The sequence below is a fragment of the Alosa pseudoharengus genome, unplaced genomic scaffold (genome assembly GCF_046254945.1).
Source record: "Alosa pseudoharengus isolate Yale_2024_CS ecotype anadromous, Long Island Sound unplaced genomic scaffold, YU_APseudo_1.1 YU_APseudo_1.1_scf_11, whole genome shotgun sequence".
Lineage (NCBI taxonomy): Eukaryota > Metazoa > Chordata > Actinopteri > Clupeiformes > Clupeidae > Alosa > Alosa pseudoharengus.
In genome coordinates, this window is record NW_027468576.1 from 39586507 (window position 1) to 39605101 (window position 18595).

Here is an 18595-nt window from a genome sequence, read left to right on the forward strand (position 1 = left end):
ACTTGTATGTGGATAATCCTGAAAACAATTATGCCAAGGAATTAATTGCACTAATTGATACTTTCTCCCTAACACAGCATGTACAGGGGCCAACACACTATCTCGGCTATACCCTCGACCTTGTTATCACAAAGGGTCTCAATGTCTCTACAGCTGTTAAAGACCTGGCATTATCCAATCATTTATGCGTGTTCTTTGATGTGTCTATGTCCCCAAGCACTTTCACAGACGTCAAGTCAACTGTCAGACTCGGTAGAAGACTTATTTGATCACTTTAATGTAAAAATGGCAAACATTATGGATTACATTGCTCCATTACAATTCAAGAAAATTAAGGACAAACAGAAAGCACCATGGGGGCAAAATTCAGCGAGGCAAAAAAGAGAGTGTAGGAAGACTGAAAGAAAATGGCATAAATACAAACTTCAGATTTTTGTCTTTTCTAACATTATCAGTAGAAGTTCAAATAACACTCGTATTAAATTTTTAACTGTTGATAAGTTAACAAAGGTAAAATTGACAAAATCAGACTCAACATCTCTGCTCAATTACTAATTCAACAACCAGAACTTCCAGCTATAAATAGAGGGAAACTTAACTTGATCAGAGTTCAGCTTGATAAGACTACTACGTCTAAAGGCTAACTAGCCAAGAAACAATTTGCTGGTGCTCAAAAGATTGATAAGAGGACAGTCAAACAGATGAACAATTATAAAACTCCGAAGGCAAGTTTAATGGTGTTTGTAATGGTGTACTGATATTGAATGATTTTGTCAAGCTCTCCATTGCATCGTGTGGTGTAAGCTTTGTCCAGTTTGGTGGAATGTCTGCAGGTTCTGAATCATAATCTCTTGCAAATTCTGTGTTGAACTTCATCAGCACATATTTCCAATAGTCTGTAGCCTCAACCTTAGCATCTCCCGTTATCTTCCAGTTGGGGTAGACTGTTCTGTACTCTTTGTAGGACACAGGTTTTCCCTTCGTTTTGTCACTCTGGAACTTAGAGCCACTATTCACAACACTTGAGCAAATGTCTGTCACCAACTTGTCGTTTTCCCTCCATCTGTAACTTCCAAGTCCTAGAGGTCGGTGCATGCTGGAAAAATGCTCTGAGTGCTCTTTACCTCCTGCTTCACAGGGCGTTCCACAGAAGGGACACTGTTTCCCACATCCAAACATTCTCTCGAAGAGCATGATGTGAGGCTTGAAGGGCAGATCACTTTGGTTGTCATAACTCTGAGCCAGCGACTCCTCCATTTCTTTGATGAACTCTCCCAGACTTATAGAAAACTGCTCAATCTTGGCTGTATTCAGAATGAGAAAGCTGTTCACATAATCCTTTGAAAAGATAAGCTGACCCTTAAGGTCAGTACAGATGTTTTGTATAAATGCCTTTATATCTGTATTCTCATTAGCTTGCTCAGTGAGGAGCGTCACTGTATCAGTTATTTTCGTGACAATCTCTGAAAGATGTTTTTTTTGTAGTATGGCAATTTTGCCATCTTTTGCCATCTGATCTGTTTGCATCATTATGCACTGTTTCACAAAAGATTCATATGAACAAATGTAAGCTTTGTAGTTCTCATATCTATCTTCAAGGAGCATCACTTTTAAAAGGGCATGCTGGAAGTGTGTCACCGTGCAGTAGTGCACTCCACTATTTCCTTTCATAATTTCATCCGCAATATCTAGGCCAAGCTTTTTGTTCACATAGTCGTGAACAGCTTGCTTTAAACATTTTTCTGTGAATTCCTTTGCCTTCTTTTGACACTGATCTCTTCTATGAAACAGGTCTTTGAACCCTTCCTTAAACGTACTCTTTGTCAGTTCAAGCTGTCTTTGAGGATTGTTGAACTCTATGAAGTATTTGTGCATTTTCTGGAATTCTCTGAAGGCACGACCACAGATATGTAACTTTAAAGCAACTTCACATTCTTCATCCATTTCACAATGTTTTGCTTTCTCATCAATTATCCTAAGGATCTCTCTGATATATGTTTTATTAAAATCTATTTTGCTCTGCACTTTCTCTGACACAAAGCTGTTACAGTCTATAATGATGTTGTTACAGATATCCTGCATCTGTTTCTCAGGTCTGTACCTCAGTAAATTCTCAGTCTCCTGAAACCGTTTCAACTTCACAGTGAATCCCCCCTGGCCATATTCATTCAAATCACAATCATTTAATTCTTTCTTGGAATGTCCAGTCTTTGCTATGAAACTCGATTTCAACACACGAAAAAATTCTGGTTGAAGATTTTTTGTTTCTAGTCTGTAGGAGGAGAGCTTAGCCTTGATACCTTCCCACATTTTCTCAAATTCCTGGTCAAGATAATCATCTGTTAATACATTACTCTTTTGACAGATTTGCAGTAGCTCCAATACCCCTTTCTCAATTGTCTCTGTCTGAGTGTTCTTGATTTCATTAACCTTCTCCATACCCTCTCTAATATCAAAGGCCCGGTGCAGAGAGTTCTTAATACCATTCTCTGCCTCTTTTCTCAGGCATCTGGCACTGTTCTTGAACTCTTCTTTGTATTTTTCAACTAAAACTACATGGTTGTCTTCTTTTGAGAAGTATTCCTCAAGGTCTCTGAACAGCTTTTTATCAACCCTGTCCAACATCACTGACACATCAGATATCATCTTGTCAAGTTCTGTTGAACTAATGTGTACATTCTTGCCATCTGCAAATCCAAAGTTAGAAATGTATGTCTCTTTAATCAGAAGCCAAGAGTTAATCTCCTTCTGATATGACCACTCCCAGTTGTTATATTCAGAACATAATCGGGTATATGCCTCAGCCACTAAACTGTTCCTGAAATTAAAGATGAAGTTCTCGAACTTCACAGCATCCCATACACTCTGGGTCCACCTACAGAACTCTGTTGCAGTATATCTCTCAATCGTATCAATTTCTAAAGCATCAATCAAACTCTTCTTGACTTTATACACAGCTTCACTGTAGCCAGTATTCATTGGGGCCATTGGGAGAGTTCCATGCCAAAGTCCAGGAATGTAGTAAGTGTCTTTGTCAGGATCGTATTTCATCACATCAGTAAACTTTGTGTTGGCTTCCCTCTTCTCCATTTTAGCTGCTGCTCGAGTCATCTCATTTAGCTGATCCACCAGCTTCTCTCTGTCTCTCATATTGTTCATATGAGCAGACAAGTCTGACACGTTCTGATGCACAAACACACATCTGGGCTTCTTCCCAACCTCTTTCATCCTGAGAAAGGCATGGACCACAATCTGCAGAATGTCCTTCATCTCAGTGTTGTTCTCCATGGCAACATTGACAATAGTGATGTCACTGAGCCCTACGACTAGCATAGCTAGTTCGTTGTCATGTTTGTGGCTTGTGTCGAATGCTGCTAGCTCAGGTGATTTCAAGCCCTCTGTGTCGATGACCATGAGGAAGTCACAATCAAGCTTAGATCTGAATTCCTCAGAGACTTTTGTCAGCAGCATGAAGGCTCCTCTGGTGCATCTTCCACTGCTGACTGCAAACTGCACTCCAAACATGGTGTTGAGGAGGGTGGACTTCCCAGTGCCCTGCACCCCCAGCACAGTCAACACCAGGATCCTACTCTTGGAGTCCACCTTCTGATGGAGCTGAGTCAGGACCGCTGATATCCACTTCATTGGGATGTTTGATGCATCTCCATCAACCAACTCAAGTGGAAACCCATCCAGCAGAATCTGGGCACACAGAGCAGGTAGATGCTGGACTGTCTCCCTAGTTGGGTCACACTCATAAAACTGCCCCAGTTCACGGAAGAAGTGCTCAGGACCTAAGGAGCTTCTTGAGATTTGTTCATCTAACCTTGCGATCTCATTCATATTTCTTTGTTTATTTCTACATTCCTTGTATTGCTTTCTCAGTTTGGACAGGTGACGTCTAGAGAGGGTGTCCAGCTGAATCTTCAGCCACTTCAGGAAGTAGAGACGCTCTGGTACTGATTGTGAGATACCTGCTATGAAGCTAAATATAGCTTTTGAATTTTCATTTTGAAGTTGCTCACATCTCAGTTTCTTTACTCTGTTACTCAATGAACTCCTATAGTGCTCTATGTCTTCATCAATGTCTCTCATTCTGCACACCTCTTTCTCCAACTGACTGATATCCTTCCAGAATTCTCCATGTAAAGGCAAGTTCTCCATCTTGAATTTCTCAATGTTCTTAAGTTTTTCAGTGATTTTTACAGCATTTTTCCTGGCCCTCACACATTCGTCACATTTCTCATCAGTAAGACATCCAACATTATCCGCAACATCAACCATGTCTTCCACTTTTATTGTTGGAGGTGTCCTTTCAACAATATTACTCAAACAGGTGCATAACATTTTCAGAAATTCTGCGTCGGGTTGCTTTTCCTTCACTATATTTTTGAGGTTGTGTTTCCTGCATGTATCCTGGAGTGTCTCCATGTTGAAGTTGTTAATCTCAGAGCTGGTGACCAGGAACAGTTCAGCTTTGTTCTCTCTGGTGGTCAGAGTGCTGAGGTCTCCGTCTAAGATATCACTGAAGATGAACACTGCAGCTGAGGCCTGACACAGGAAGGACATCTGGGTCTTAAACAACCAGCCGTCTCCTCTCAGATTGGCAATGGCTATTGGCTGTGTGAACTTGTCAATGTTTGGGTTCCCACAGGGCAGATACCAGCTGACTTCAACCAGACCATCTGAGATTTTCCTGGGCACATTACCACACTCCATGTCACGGTGGACAAATGTGTCATAGAACTGATGAGGATTACTGAGCAACTTGTTCAGAATCTGAGATTTTGGCAAACAGCTCTCTCCTAGTCTAATAAAAGACACCATGGGGATGTCCATTTCCACTATCCTGCCCTCCACAAATGCCCTGTCACCTGCTAGAGAGTGGGGTCTGTAGATTTTAACTATGTCTCTCATGGCCCACAGCATCAGAGTGCACTGCTGTGTGTCACAGTTTGGCAGCAGCAACGGAACAGCAAACTGGCACATGGACATTTTGGTGACCATTTCCTGCTGGAGGAAAGGATCTGAGCAAAGGAAAACAGCAGTGATGAGATCAAGAGGATTAATAATGCCAGATTCACTGGCATCGTCAATACAACTTAAATCAGTATGTGTGACTGTACATTTGACATTTCTTGCATTTAAGTTGCACATCATCAGTTTCCTTAAGAAGGTCCATGGTAGTTGTTTAAGACTTTGTGCTGGTTTGTCACAAACCATCTCATCACTGATCTCCAGGACTGAGCTGAATGTGATCTTCTCTTTGATCTTCAGGTTTAAAGCTTGAAGTAGATCAGAAAGGCAGAACCCTGGTGATATATGAATAAAGCATACTATTAGTTGAATATATTCAGTACAGTGTTTCCTGTAGAACAGTGGGGGAGGCAAGTATATTTTTTTTTTTGACACAATTTTAATGTAGTTTGAGAGGGACAGGATTCATTGATGTAAAGAAATAATAGTAGGCTAACGGTGCAGTCAGGGATTTCACAGGAAATCACGTTTGTTTGTGTTTATGTTTAAATTTATTAGCAGACACAATTTTGTGCAAAAAAAAACCAAGGACCAAATAAAACAGCGAGGTAGCTCTTATAAATTCCATGCAGGGTTTCGTTTTTGTTTGTTCTATATGTACAGTCAATGCTCTCAACCCTGTGTTGCTAAAATGCTGTGAAATTAAGGTCTAGCCTACTGTTGGGTTTAATGGAATTTGAGTAATAGGCTAATAGAGGGAGAGCAGCTTCACAGAAGAGAACTTCTGACGGCAAATTTGAGGAAAAGTTGGTAGACCACCCTTTTTACCTAATTTCAGGGTGCTGATTCTGAATATTTTGTTTACCAAGCTCAATTCTGAGTTCTAAGCCGCATAATCAGCATTTTAACATAAAATAGCAATTATCTTTGCTTATTTTTCCCTAAATTGGGTTGATTTCAAAAGTAAATCACTAAAACCAAAAAAAAAGTAAAATAAAAGTAAAAGTAAATAAAAGTGTTCTCTAAATACATGTTTGAGCATTAAAGAAGCCATACTATAGTTTATTAACATATTTAATGCGAACATGATTACAGTTAACATGTAATAAACTTGGAAATTCTAATCAAAACACAACCATATTTGAGTCACTTGTGGTGTTTAATGCATTTCATCACAGTAACAAATTGCACAGATAACCTTCAACTCAGAATATATCCTACAGTAGCCTACATATGAACTTAGATAGCGGGAATAAGCCTAATGCAGAACTGCATCTACCGTCAGCAACAACCGACAAGTAAAAAACATTTTACTTCTAGTAACACTGGATTTGGTATGTGTGTTTGCCTCCATACTAGAGCTTGATAATGTGCTCTTCTAATATACCATTGAGCAGCATCACTTGTTGGTGGTAGAGCCTCAGATCCTCGACATCTAAAACGGAGTTGCTCTAGCATAGTGTTGTCATGATACCAAATTATGACTTCGATACAATACCTGCCATAAATATCTTGATACTCGATATACTGAAATGATATCCAAATCCTAAAATATCTGGAAAAGAAATGACGCAGGCCTCCTCCAAGTGTATTGAGTCATTTGTGTTGAATGTGATGCACTTTTGGTCAATTCTGGGTTTTAAACTTCTAAACTTCCTACATAATTATTATTTTTGTAGTCAGTAAAATAGTAGTTTGTGTGTGATTAAGTCCTTTATTGTTTGTTATAGCTCATTTATATTGTGTGATGTTTTGGCAATAAATTGCCTTTAAATAGCCAAAATAGGCTAGATCAAGGTCAATGTTCAAATTACTGCATGCAAATCACTTAATGCTATGCAGAAGATCTTTAGGCCATCTGATGTAGGCTACCCTAGGCCTTCATGTGTTTATCTTCACTTTTTTCCCTTTGCAACTGTCAAAGAAATCCCATAGTCTTCTTTGCTCCCAGTGTAATTTAATAAGTACGTTTCAACCACTCTTTGGGTCTTCAGATAGGCCTACACCATTATTACATTACATTACATTACGTTCAATTTGGCTGACACATTTTTAACCAAAGCAACTAACAACATGGTAACAGTTAAGTTTTAAAGCAATTCTCTCAACAATTTTAGGACAATTTAAAAACGGTGAGTGCTGTTTTTTAACAGTTGAGTGTCAGTTCAAGACGGGTAGGAAGTGCTAGGATCAGCAAGTAAGTGGTGCTATGAGAGGAGATGTTCTCTAAAGAGCTGGGTCTTCAGGAGTTTTTTGAAAATGGAGAGGGATGACCCTGCCCTTGTAGGAACTGGCAGTGTGTTCCACCAACGAGGAACAACAGATGAGAAAAGTTTGGATTGGCCTGAGCGTATCTGTTGCAATATCTGGAGAGCATTCCTACATTAGGTCTATTTCTTTGATAGTCAACATCATTTGCTACTGTAGCGTCGGTGGATGTACATGTCTAACGTTGAATGAGTGTCTCCCAGAATGCAGTGCGAGTGAATGCTAGAATGTGTAATGTCAATTGTAATAGTTGTAGTTACGTTTACCATATTGTGTATTTGTTAGCGTGTTAGTCTCTTTAGTTGTACCTCATGTGTTTATCCTCGTGTTGATGTGTGTGGTAAACCCTTATTGTGTGTAGCATGTGCGACTGAGACTACCCCTGTGTTGCCCTATGTAGTTGTCTGAGTGTCTGAGTCTTCCTGTTCCAATAAATGGCCGTCCTGGCCAAAGGTGAATCTTGTCTGAGGGTGAGATCGCTACACTACATAACAAATACCAAATAACAATACAAAAGTTTATCTGATACATAAAGAGTATATTAAAGGACAATTCCGGTTTTTAGCACTTTAAGGCCCTTTTCTGGTTTGTTTTGGATGAACTAGAGTGGTGGACACCGAAATTTTGACTATTGGTCCTGTCTCGACTTTTCTGACTCGTTTTGAATCGCCTTTTCACTTCTCAGGGTGGCTGGCAATGGGCATACTGTAGTAGGCTACTCAAACATGTCCTAAAACAACCCTTAACGTTCGTTTTCAAAACTGTGCAACTCACCGAGTGGTTAGTGGAGTTCAAAACTCCGGTTGGACTAGGATGCAGCCCAACTTTTCAAGGTTGGATATCTGCTTTTTATTTTTTATTCAAGGTTGGATATCTGCTTTGTTGGTTTATTCAGAGACAACAACAAGCAGCCGAGCGATTGATAACTTTATTGTAAGGTTAACTATACTATTATTTTTCAGCAATATACTAGCTTATTAGCTTACAGTGGGCAAAAAAGCCATCACAATAACTATTTTGGAAAAACAGTGATAATAGTAGTAGTTGTGGGGCAGCCGTGGCCTACTGGTTAGGGCTTCGGACTTGTAACCAGAGGGTTCGAACCCCGACCAGTAGGAACGGCTGAAGTGCCCTTGAGCAAGGCACCTAACCCCTCACTGCTCCCCGAGTGCCGCTGTAGCAGGCAGCTCACTGCATCGGGATTAGTGTGTGCTTCGCCTCACTGTGTGCTGAGTGTGTTTCACTGATTCACCGTTTGGGATAAATGCAGAGACCAAATTTCCCTCACGGAATCAAAAGAGTATATATACTTATACTTAGACAAGTGCTATTTCAAGAAAAAGTCCTTGTTTATGGCTCTAGAGGCATTTCTTAGAAAAAATTGGGAACAGGACTTTTTATCATAACTAGACTGCATTTCCGGCGGGAACTGCGAAAGTGTGCTTGCCCTGGTCCGGTCAGCAACGTGAGCAGACAGTGGCATACGCTATGCTGAACCTGGCTTGAACCAAGCATTCTAACAGTGCCTTTCAGTGATGGAGCAGTGGCAATATCTCAAAAGCTCTAGGAGAGGGCTATTCAACTATTGACATGCGGGGTGAATGCGGTTCGTTGGATTTTACCTGTGGCCTGCCTTCGAATTTAGCTTCTATGACTAAGATCAAATCAATAAAATAGAATGACAGCAGTGATTGTCTGCAAAAATAAATAATGTCACGTGTCTTGCGCCTCTCAAACTGGGCTATCAGGTAACCTACAGAAGAATTGAAATTATGAAATATGACTAAACTTCTAAATGCTGCTTGTTTGTCAGGATACTTTTTCACTGATTTATTTTAAAAATATGAGCTATGAGTGTGAATGTTATATATTCCATCCCCTAATTCTGTTTTACTGGTTTATTTGACAAATAATCTATATGGATTTGCTCTATAAAGACCTTATGTCTGTTTCGGACTGTTTTGTGAGCCTGGGGTTGTTTTGAGAGCCTATTGATGTAGCCTATCTCAGATGTATCTCAGAATAAAGGAATACTTCATATTACTCTAAACCACCATCTGTAAATCAACTGTATACTACTGTCTACATTGCACTATATTTCTTGACCTGTCTCTGTATATTTCATCACCTTTCTATACTTTGCATCACATTGCATGCATACTGTAGCTACGTGAATCACAGCTAAGATCCTTGGTTGCTATGAAGGCCAGTCGTTCTAAATGGATGGTTGCTATGGCCAAAGGCCAGTTATCTCTGCCGTTGTCAAGCGGGCATATCCTAACTTTATCTTATTTTAAACATCTCTATTTTACTTAGCCTACTTCCATACAGAGAGTCCCATTAAGAAGTGGCCACTTCATTCGCGCTTACCGTGATTCACGCAGCAACATTATTAAATTAATTCTGTCACCATATGCCTATGCCAACGTTTGCAAAGAGGAGAATCTTTTAATTTGATTCACAATGAAACGTTACATTTAATGTACATGTAAACAATGAGTAGGCTAGTTTTGATTGTTGTTGGTGGTGTTACTGCATCCCTTAGTTATGCCTACAATGCAAAATTGTTCCCTCGTGATTGTTAGACGCATTTCAAAACATTGCGACGTGAAATGCCACCACAAAACATTGTTTGTGAATCGGTCTTATTAGGAGTCCTCGCTTAAAGGAACACGCCACCCAATGTCAGTAGTAATATATGTTCTTACCTTAACTTTCACGAGTTGAGTCATACCTCTCCTGTGTCGGTACGTGCACTCAAACACTCTGGTGCGCGACACGAACGTGTTCGCATGTTGCTATGCTAGCGGGCTTTGACGTACCCAGCCGCAGAAGTAATCAAAAACATCCACGTTTTCCCGACTTAAATACAGTTGCACGAGTAGTCGATAGAAATGTCTACGGCCACACAACATGAAACGTGGCGATTTTCCAAGCGAATAAACAGGAGAACTACAATGTGTGGCGCAATAGCACTTGGGAGTACTTCGACCTAGCGTGGTAATATTGTTAACACCTAATTGTAGATCCTACCAGAGTTTAGAATCCATGCTTGATCGATCCCTCAGCCTCCCCCTCCCCTCTGAGCGAGAGAGAGGCACACACACTAGAGATGCGCTGATGGGCTATTATTTCAACCATAACTGCATAGCAAAACTTATCATTCTGTTTTGGGGTTGTATTTTCTAGATTGTTCAGAAACTTGGATTTTTTCCCCCGTATGTTAGTACCATGGTTTTACCATCACACCACCCACTTATTGTTCCTGAAACTTTTTAGGGGGCATAGCACACCCCAAGGACATATTTTGTACAAAAGAAAACCAACAACAAAAATGTAGATCTCACCTGACTTCAACTGAATAGAAGCAGACTGACTCCTTCCTCCATATTGTGGCTCAGTGAAGACTCTAACAGAGTACTCAATTCCTGGTATCAAGCCTGTGATGTCTGCACTGCAGGACTCAGCAGAGACAGACTTTAGCTCAGTCCCTTCACTCTGGTATGAGACCAGGAAGCTGTGTGGAGTCTGATCCATCACAGCAGACACTATCCACCTTAGGCTAGCAGATGATGCAGTGATGTAGCTCACAGTCAGATGCTCTGGGGCTGGAATCACTGGAAAATAAAACGTATCCTGTAATTGCTATAGTAGTATAATGTATTCAGACAGTAATAAAAACTAGTCAGAAATATTATTTGTTGAAATGTTATGTTATTGTTCTTTACCTGTCCTGAATTGTTTGGATGTTGGTCTGCTTTGACCGTTTTTTTCCAATGTTGTGGATACTTGGACAGTATATTCACTGTCATGTTGTAAGCCAGAGGTGAAAAAAGTGTGAGAATCTGTAATTTTGCTGCTCACTAATTCCTCTCTCTTGAAAAGTTGAAGCAGGTAAGATACTTTATCCTCGAGTCCATCTGGTTTGGCCCAGTTGAGAGAGACACAGGTTGGGCCTGGTGTTACAGTTAGATTCTTTGGAACTGGAACCTCTGCAACATAAGAGGAAATAGCAAATCATTATTTAGTACAGTACGTTGTGTTTGGAAAATAGGCTCCCGCTGGATTTTCATGTGAAAATTGATTTTTTTGTGTGCATATTTTGCTAGTATAGAGTCTAAGGAACAAGATTTTTTTTGTCTTCAAATTTTCACAATCCATCTTTAGTGTTTTTATCTGTATGTTTTAAAATAAGCGATTATATCTAGTCCGAAAAGTGATTTTCATTTTCATTTTCTTTTTTGACAATTAATTCCAGTTTTTGCACACAAAACCCCCAGTTAATGTAGAGAGGTTGTTGGTTCTAACACAATATCCATAGTTTTCAAACTTTAAGTGTCTGAAAAGTGTAAAAACACCTCTACCCTAGTTGCCTAAACTTATACAAAAAAACAAATAACTCAAGGGAAACAGTGCTCAGACACTAAATCGTGTGCATTTGCTCTCTTTAAAAGCTTAAAAAGGTTATCCAGAGCCAACAGGCCGGGTGTGCGAGAGAAGCAATTAGGTAACAGCAACAACGCACCTCGACTTTTGGACGCTTGCCAAAACGCCAGCACAATGGCAACAGCACACTCTACAGTCACCAGTCTTAGAATAAAGCAGTGTTCTTCCAGCAACAACAACCACAAGCACCCATGCGCCAAACAGGGGTGGGCATGTGTGCCAGCTCTGCAGGTCAGCCTTTCTACATACACCCCTGGCTTTAAAGTTCACCGTCCCGATAGCATACCTATCTACTGCCAAGGCCTGAAGGGGATGGGGGAAACATTTATTCCTGCTACACTGGCAGAGAACTCATGTGAAACAGACTGTGGGAGGTGGAAGGGGTTTGAATGCTGTCCGGCAGTATTATAAGTGGAACGTCGGAGGGATAGAACCGGATCAGGGTCCAGACCCAACTCCTCCAGGAGGCGCACGATTGGAAAATCTTCACCTGCTGCTATGCTTGGGGCCAGCTCTGCTTCTTCCAAAGTGTCTATGCTAAATGTTGCCGTTGCCGGGTGGCTGGCGCTGTTTGTGGGGGGTTGGACATCTGGTACACCCTCCAAATGAGCCTGGGACAGTTGGTCAAGGCTGAAGTTAACACCATCTTGGCCCCTGGGCGGCTCAGTGCTAGTCCTGATGTGAGCTATGGCTACGGCTATCCTCATCTGGTCTCCAACTTCAGGGTTACTTGGGGGTAAGCCCTTCAAATGAGCCTGAAGCTGATCATGGCTAGAGCTGACACCATCTTGTTCACTGTGATGCTAAGCACTAGTCCTGGTGTGGACTATAGCTACCCTCAATGGATCTCCAACTGCAGGGTTACTGAGGCCTGGCTCCCTCCCGATACCCCTATGAGGCTGTGGAGCAGCCAGTGCTGGTGGGCTGGATGAATCTTGACCGGTGGGAACAGGTTTAAGGCCAAGCGATGCATGGTCTTAAGTGGGCCTTCTTCCCCATACGGCCTGATTTTATAGTGTGTGTCAAATCCATCCAGACACTCCACAATTTCATACTTGGTGGACGCCGAGGTATCCTGGATTTTGTGGCGACCGTAAAAATGTTTCTTGCAAAAGACTAGAGTGCCAGGTGGTAATAGGGATGTAACGGTATGAAAATTTAACCTCACGGTTAGAGTGACCAAAATTATCACGGTTTTCAGTATGATCACGGTATTTCTAAAAGTATGTTCAATATGTTCAGAAAGCACTGATAGGCCTATACAAGCTGAAATAGTTTCAGAAAGGGTCCTGTTCACTTTTTTCTTCATGTTTAATTGGCCATATGCTTATGGCTTAACTTACCCTACCATAACTTGGAGTTTGCTATTTCTGTTATTTGGATCCAATGAGCGTTTAAAATAAAACTTTAGGCTACTGTATTCTCCTCCTGATAACATGAGTGGAATGGATTTAATGTGGACGCGAACATAAAAAGACGCAGAGTGGCTACATGATACAGTGCACATTTTGCGGTGAACATGTTCCGCCTTTTAAAATCAGGTGTATCCTAATCCGAATCGTAGTTAAAACTAGGGCTGCACGATTATGGCCAAAATGATAATCACGATTATTTTGATCAATATTGAGATCACGATTATTTATCACGATTATTAATTAATTTTAGTGACAAAAATATTTTTCCCTTAAACATATTGGACTTGCTATCTGGCTCACCCAAATTCTTCCCCTCACATTTACTCCCCAAAATTACTGCAAATATAGATTGACTGCGACTTCCAAACTTCCAGCTTGCTACTTTGTTAATATTTGGGGAAGCGTTAACGGCAACACAGTAATTACAAAGTATTAAGAAATACTGTTAATTTGATGCTTTTTATTCATTTATAAATGGTGCACTGTCAATTTAAGACCCTTTGCCAGATCCACTCAAATAGCCTATGGCTAGTGCTGTGCCCACTCAGTTTGTAAATGGTCAGTAATGGGAACTGTTGCCATTGCGCTCTCTCTCGTGCACGCTCAAATGGAGTAGCATAACGTAGTTATCTGCTGCAATGGAGATACTATGTATCTCGATGTAACAAGCTGTTTTGACATTGACATTGTAAACGTTCTTTAGGAAGAGTGTAAAGCAGTTTGCAGTAGCCTGAAGTTAATCACAACGTCGTCTATCGCTGGGAAAAAAATAGCTAGCTATGATAACCTAATTATATGCTTGGCAGGCCGGATCTATGATAAACTAATAAATGCTCGGCGGGCCGGATTAAAGTGCGTGGCGGGCTGCAGTTTGGACACCCCTGGTTTAGTCATTCGTTGATATGTAAAACACTGACGTGTAGGCTACAATTTTATTATTGTTCACTCGTTTTGAGTAGGCTGTGTCTGTATGCATTGTAGGTTGCACATGTAGCTTATAAAATACATGAATATAATTCACGGATCCCGTCGTTAGCTCAACTCTTATTATAGGCTGTATCGGAGGAAGCAAACAAGGACTAAAAGTTAACGTGATAAAAAGGCATGTGTGGTTTGATGTGATGTGTTTCACGGTATGAGTTGAGAGCCCTGCTTTGCTTAAGTTTTTGGTTAACTCCACTTGCCTGAAATCCGAAATATGTTCGAACAACGGATGATCCGTTTCGAGGGACAAGCTCTTGGCCTGCTGTGCCACACATTTGATTTTTGATCGTCGTTTTTTTTGTATAGTCTAACTACTAGCAAATGCACACTACAGTGCATCCAAACTGAGCATTGCATCAGGCTGAGCAGTGCAGGGAACAGTTGTCATTGGTAGGCTGCATGCAGGCATGTAGGAGTGTTCTATGGGTTGCCAGTTTGGTTCAAAGGGTAGAGCACGCATTTTTAATATCGCTCGATCACGCAAATTTGATCGTAGGAAGCCAAAATCGTGATCGTGATTAAAATTCGATTAATTGTGCAGCCCTAGTTAAAACCATCAATTAGACAACAGAATCAGTAGGGTACCAGTTTTGTTTCATTGTACCAGGCCTACTGTATGTCAAAAGCAGGCTCGGATGAAGCTGGGAAGGATTAAACTCGGTTTCCACACTGCGGTAATCAACCGTGATAATTATGATATTTGAAAAGAAAGCGGTAATTGTTATCGTCAACATTTTTATTGTGGTTTACTATTAAACCGGTAATAGTTACATCCCTAAGTGGTGATATGGGTAAGGTTTCGGGACCACCATGCCTACGATATGCCGCAGCCTCTTCTAAGTGTCTCATAGCACTAACATAGACAGAAGTCAGGTACTCTTGATGTTGCACCACCCAATTAGTCAGTGGACTGTCCCCGTGGTCACCTCCAGTATTTCCAATTAGATGGTCGACTGGTAACTGTGGCTTCTGACCGAACATCAGCTCAAATGGGGAGTGCTGTGTAGACTGATGCACGTGGTATTATAGGCGAACAGGAGCTGAGGGAGCAACATAGATGTCACACAGTTCCCCCTCTGAGGCCCCTGATCGGAGTGGATTCTCCTTGGCACGCCATACACATAGAATCTCTCAGTTCTCTCAGTTAGAATCTTAGCTACGGTGGAAGCTCTCTGATCAGGGGTTGGAAAGGCCTGGGTAAACTTTGACAAAACATCTGTGACTACCAGAACATTCTCTTGTCCTGTGCTAGCCCAATCCAAGAGAGTAAAGTCAATGGCGATTATCTCCAAAGACTTATTTCCCAAGAAGGTTCTGGCTTTGGGTTGTCTTGCTTTAGCAACCACTCAGAACACCACTTTTGCACCTCGTGCCACATCTGGGGCCAGTAGCACCTCTGGCGTATCAGATCTGTGGTCCTGTCCACCCCCTGATGGCCATGGTTGTTGTGCAGGCTAGTGAGCACTTCGACTCACAACACCTTGGACAGTAAAAGCTGCAGCACTGGATCCCTGGAAGGAGGAGCCTGGATCGCTTGGTACAAGGTCCCATCCACTTCCTGTATCCGGCGTTACGGGTGGGCCTGACTGGGCCTGGGCCCGCCCACTTTTTCACAGGCCAACCCTATTTTTCTATTTTTTTGTTTTTAATCTGATTTTTTAAAAATAAAATAAACAAACACAATAGACTCCATATGCCTACTAAAACAGCATAAAAAAAACATAAAATCTATAGTGCGAAGTCTGAACCAATCACCAACGTCTGTTAAGAGGCACTAGCTCACACGTAAGCTTGTCACACACACACACTTTGTTTGTTAATCCAGATGCAGAAGATGGTGAAGTGTAATTAGCTATGTTGTGTAATTCATTTAATTGCTATGGCAAAACAGACGTCAATATTTCAATATCTTAGCTGCAAAAGAGTTTGAGTCACCACCGATACTGGAGACTGGAAACACATCGATAACGCTTATTCTAAGCATGAAAGCAGCAAAGCTCATACTGTAAGTTTGCTTTGGAGAAATGTAACAACTTTAGGGAATCTATGTCTGACCGTGGCACAATCCTCCACCAGCTTGTTAACACAGAGGGCAGACAAGGTGAGATTATACAGAGAAATCGAGAGCATAAACAAGCCATAGGCCTACTTGACGTTTTGCTCACATGCGCAAAGCAAGAAATTCCTTTGCGTGGATACAAGGAAAATGATGATAAATGCAGGCAATTTCTTGAACTGTTTAGACTTCTTTGCAGGCATACACCAGAAATATAAGCACGTTTGGATGCTCTACCTGATAATGCAAAAATGCTTAGTCATGAGATCCAAAATGATCTACTAGAAGCTGCATCCACTCTACTGCTACGACGCATAAAACACGAAGTGAATAGAGAGGGAACTTTCTATGCGATCCTAGCTGACGAATGTAAGGACATATCAAAAAAGCAACTGGTGGCCGTGTGTTTAAGATATGTGTACATGGGCACAGTGAAGGAGCAAGCAGTTGGCCTTGTAGACACAGGCAAGATGACAGCTCAGGCCATTTCTAAGAAAATAATGGACATTCTGACACCTTTTGAGTGTGTTGGATTCGGTTTTGATGGTGCATCTGTTATGGCTGGACATAAGGGGGGTGTTCAAGCCATCCTCACGAGCACTTTTCGAAATGCTGTGTACGTACATTGTCATAGACTGAATCTAGTCCTAGCAGCTGTGGCAAGGACGTCGGCAGATGTCAAAACGTTTTTCAAACGGTGAACAACTTGCACACTTTTATGTGTGGTAGTGAACGCCACGCTCGTTTCATTGACGCACAAAGACAAATGCGGCCCGACCAGAGACCACTGGAATTGGAACGAGGATGTGACACAAGAATGGCCTCAAGATCGACAACAGTGAGTTCTTTATGACGTAATCCTGGAAGTACTGTCAGAATACGCAGAAGAGGGAGGACAGACTGAAATTGATGCTCAGTCATTACAGCAGATGAGAACAAAGAAATTCATATTTCTCATGGTACTTTTTAAGGAATTGTTCAACAAATCAGACTTTGCAACAAAAGGCCTCCAGTCCGTCAACCTCTCAGTGACAGACACAGTGGATTTAATTGAAAATCTTAAACAAGCATTGACAGACATGCGCTCTGGGGAAAGTGCTTTCTCAAAGATGTTGGCAATGACGGATACAATTATGGTGAATAATGATATAGAACATTGGGATACATATATGCCCCCCCGCTCAAGAAAGCTACCAAGTCGATTTGATGGAAGTGTAGTTACTACCTCATTGGGAAAATCGAAAAGGGTCAGGAATGACAGTGACTTGCGAGCAATTGCAAATGAACTATTAGACTGTCAGCTTAATGAACTTAGCACCCGGTTCCAGTCTGACACTTATGGTCTGATGAGATCTGCAGCCGCTCTCTTGTCGCCTACATATGACAATACTGACAACAGCTTGGCCAAAATAAAAAACAATCTCAATGATGCAGGAAAGCGTTTTAATATCAAAGTGACTGAGTCTGAGCTTTCAGTGTTTCTGCGGCATGCTGACAGGAGGCGACAAAGAGGAGAAACATTTAAAAGTCTGGTCGAGCTGATTGATATATGTAACGAGGACGTTTTTCCGAATGTCCATAGCTTCATCAAAGCTTTGATCACACTTCCAATGACATCCTGCACAGTCGAGCGAGTTTTCTCCAGTGTGAAGAGAATTAAAACGGCAAATAGAAGCACCATGCTCACCACTCGCCTAAACTCACTTTACCTGTTGACGTTTGAGAGAGATCTGACCGCTGCTCTCGACTGGGACGAAATCATCAACACTTTTAAAAGCAGCAACCTCACCGACTACTCGTGTAAAATAGAAAATAGAGTAAGTAGAGCAGTTTAAGAATTAAGAATTATGACAATCGGCAGGGAGACGTCCAGGCCGTGTGACACAGATCGCAAAGTGTTAGTGGGTTTTGTGGGAAGCCTAGAAAGGGCATCAGCATTGCGATTAGCTCTCCCAGGATGATATTTGATGTTGTAACGAAAGAGGGCAAGTGCTCAGTTTCGCTGACTGCAGGTATTGGAGGGGATTGTTGTCAGTGTACACGGTGAACATGTTGCCCAGGAGATACTCGCAATTTTTTCCGTGATTGCCCACTTGACTGCAAGGAGTTTGAGTTTCATGGCACTATAATTTGACATGTTCCTCTCACTTGGCCACAAGCCCCGGCTAGCAAAGGCTATTGGTTGCCGTAACCCATCCTTCTCCTGTCACAAAACTGCCCCCAATCCTGCATCCTTTTGAATAACACACCATTTAGTTTTAGTTATATTTTAGCCATCTGAAATCTTTTAGTTTTAGTCTTAGGCTGAATGTTGATTAATAAAAGATTTGGTAGTGTTGAGCAATACCTGGGCAGTTCCAGCATTATAGATGTGACAGTTCGACTCATATTGGTAAACAAAATGCCTTAGAGCAAATAAGTATCAGTGAATTAATTAAATTAATTACAA

The 18595-nt window shown here is 41.4% G+C and overlaps 1 protein-coding gene across 2 annotated transcripts in view; it reads right to left on the reverse strand.

The window, feature by feature from the left end:
- Window positions 1–288: 288 nt before the first annotated feature.
- LOC143117436 (interferon-induced very large GTPase 1-like) overlaps window positions 289–18595 on the reverse strand; it is a 55257-nt gene continuing 36950 nt past the window's right edge. For both annotated transcript variants that reach the window (XM_076279154.1, XM_076279155.1), the window contains exons 7-9: window positions 10974–11237; window positions 10593–10862; window positions 289–5312 (exon numbers count right to left, since the gene is read on the reverse strand). In XM_076279154.1, the coding sequence (XP_076135269.1) occupies window positions 694–5312; window positions 10593–10862; window positions 10974–11237 (5153 nt within the window). In that variant the 3' untranslated portion in view covers window positions 289–693. The remainder of the gene's footprint in view (window positions 5313–10592; window positions 10863–10973; window positions 11238–18595) is intronic.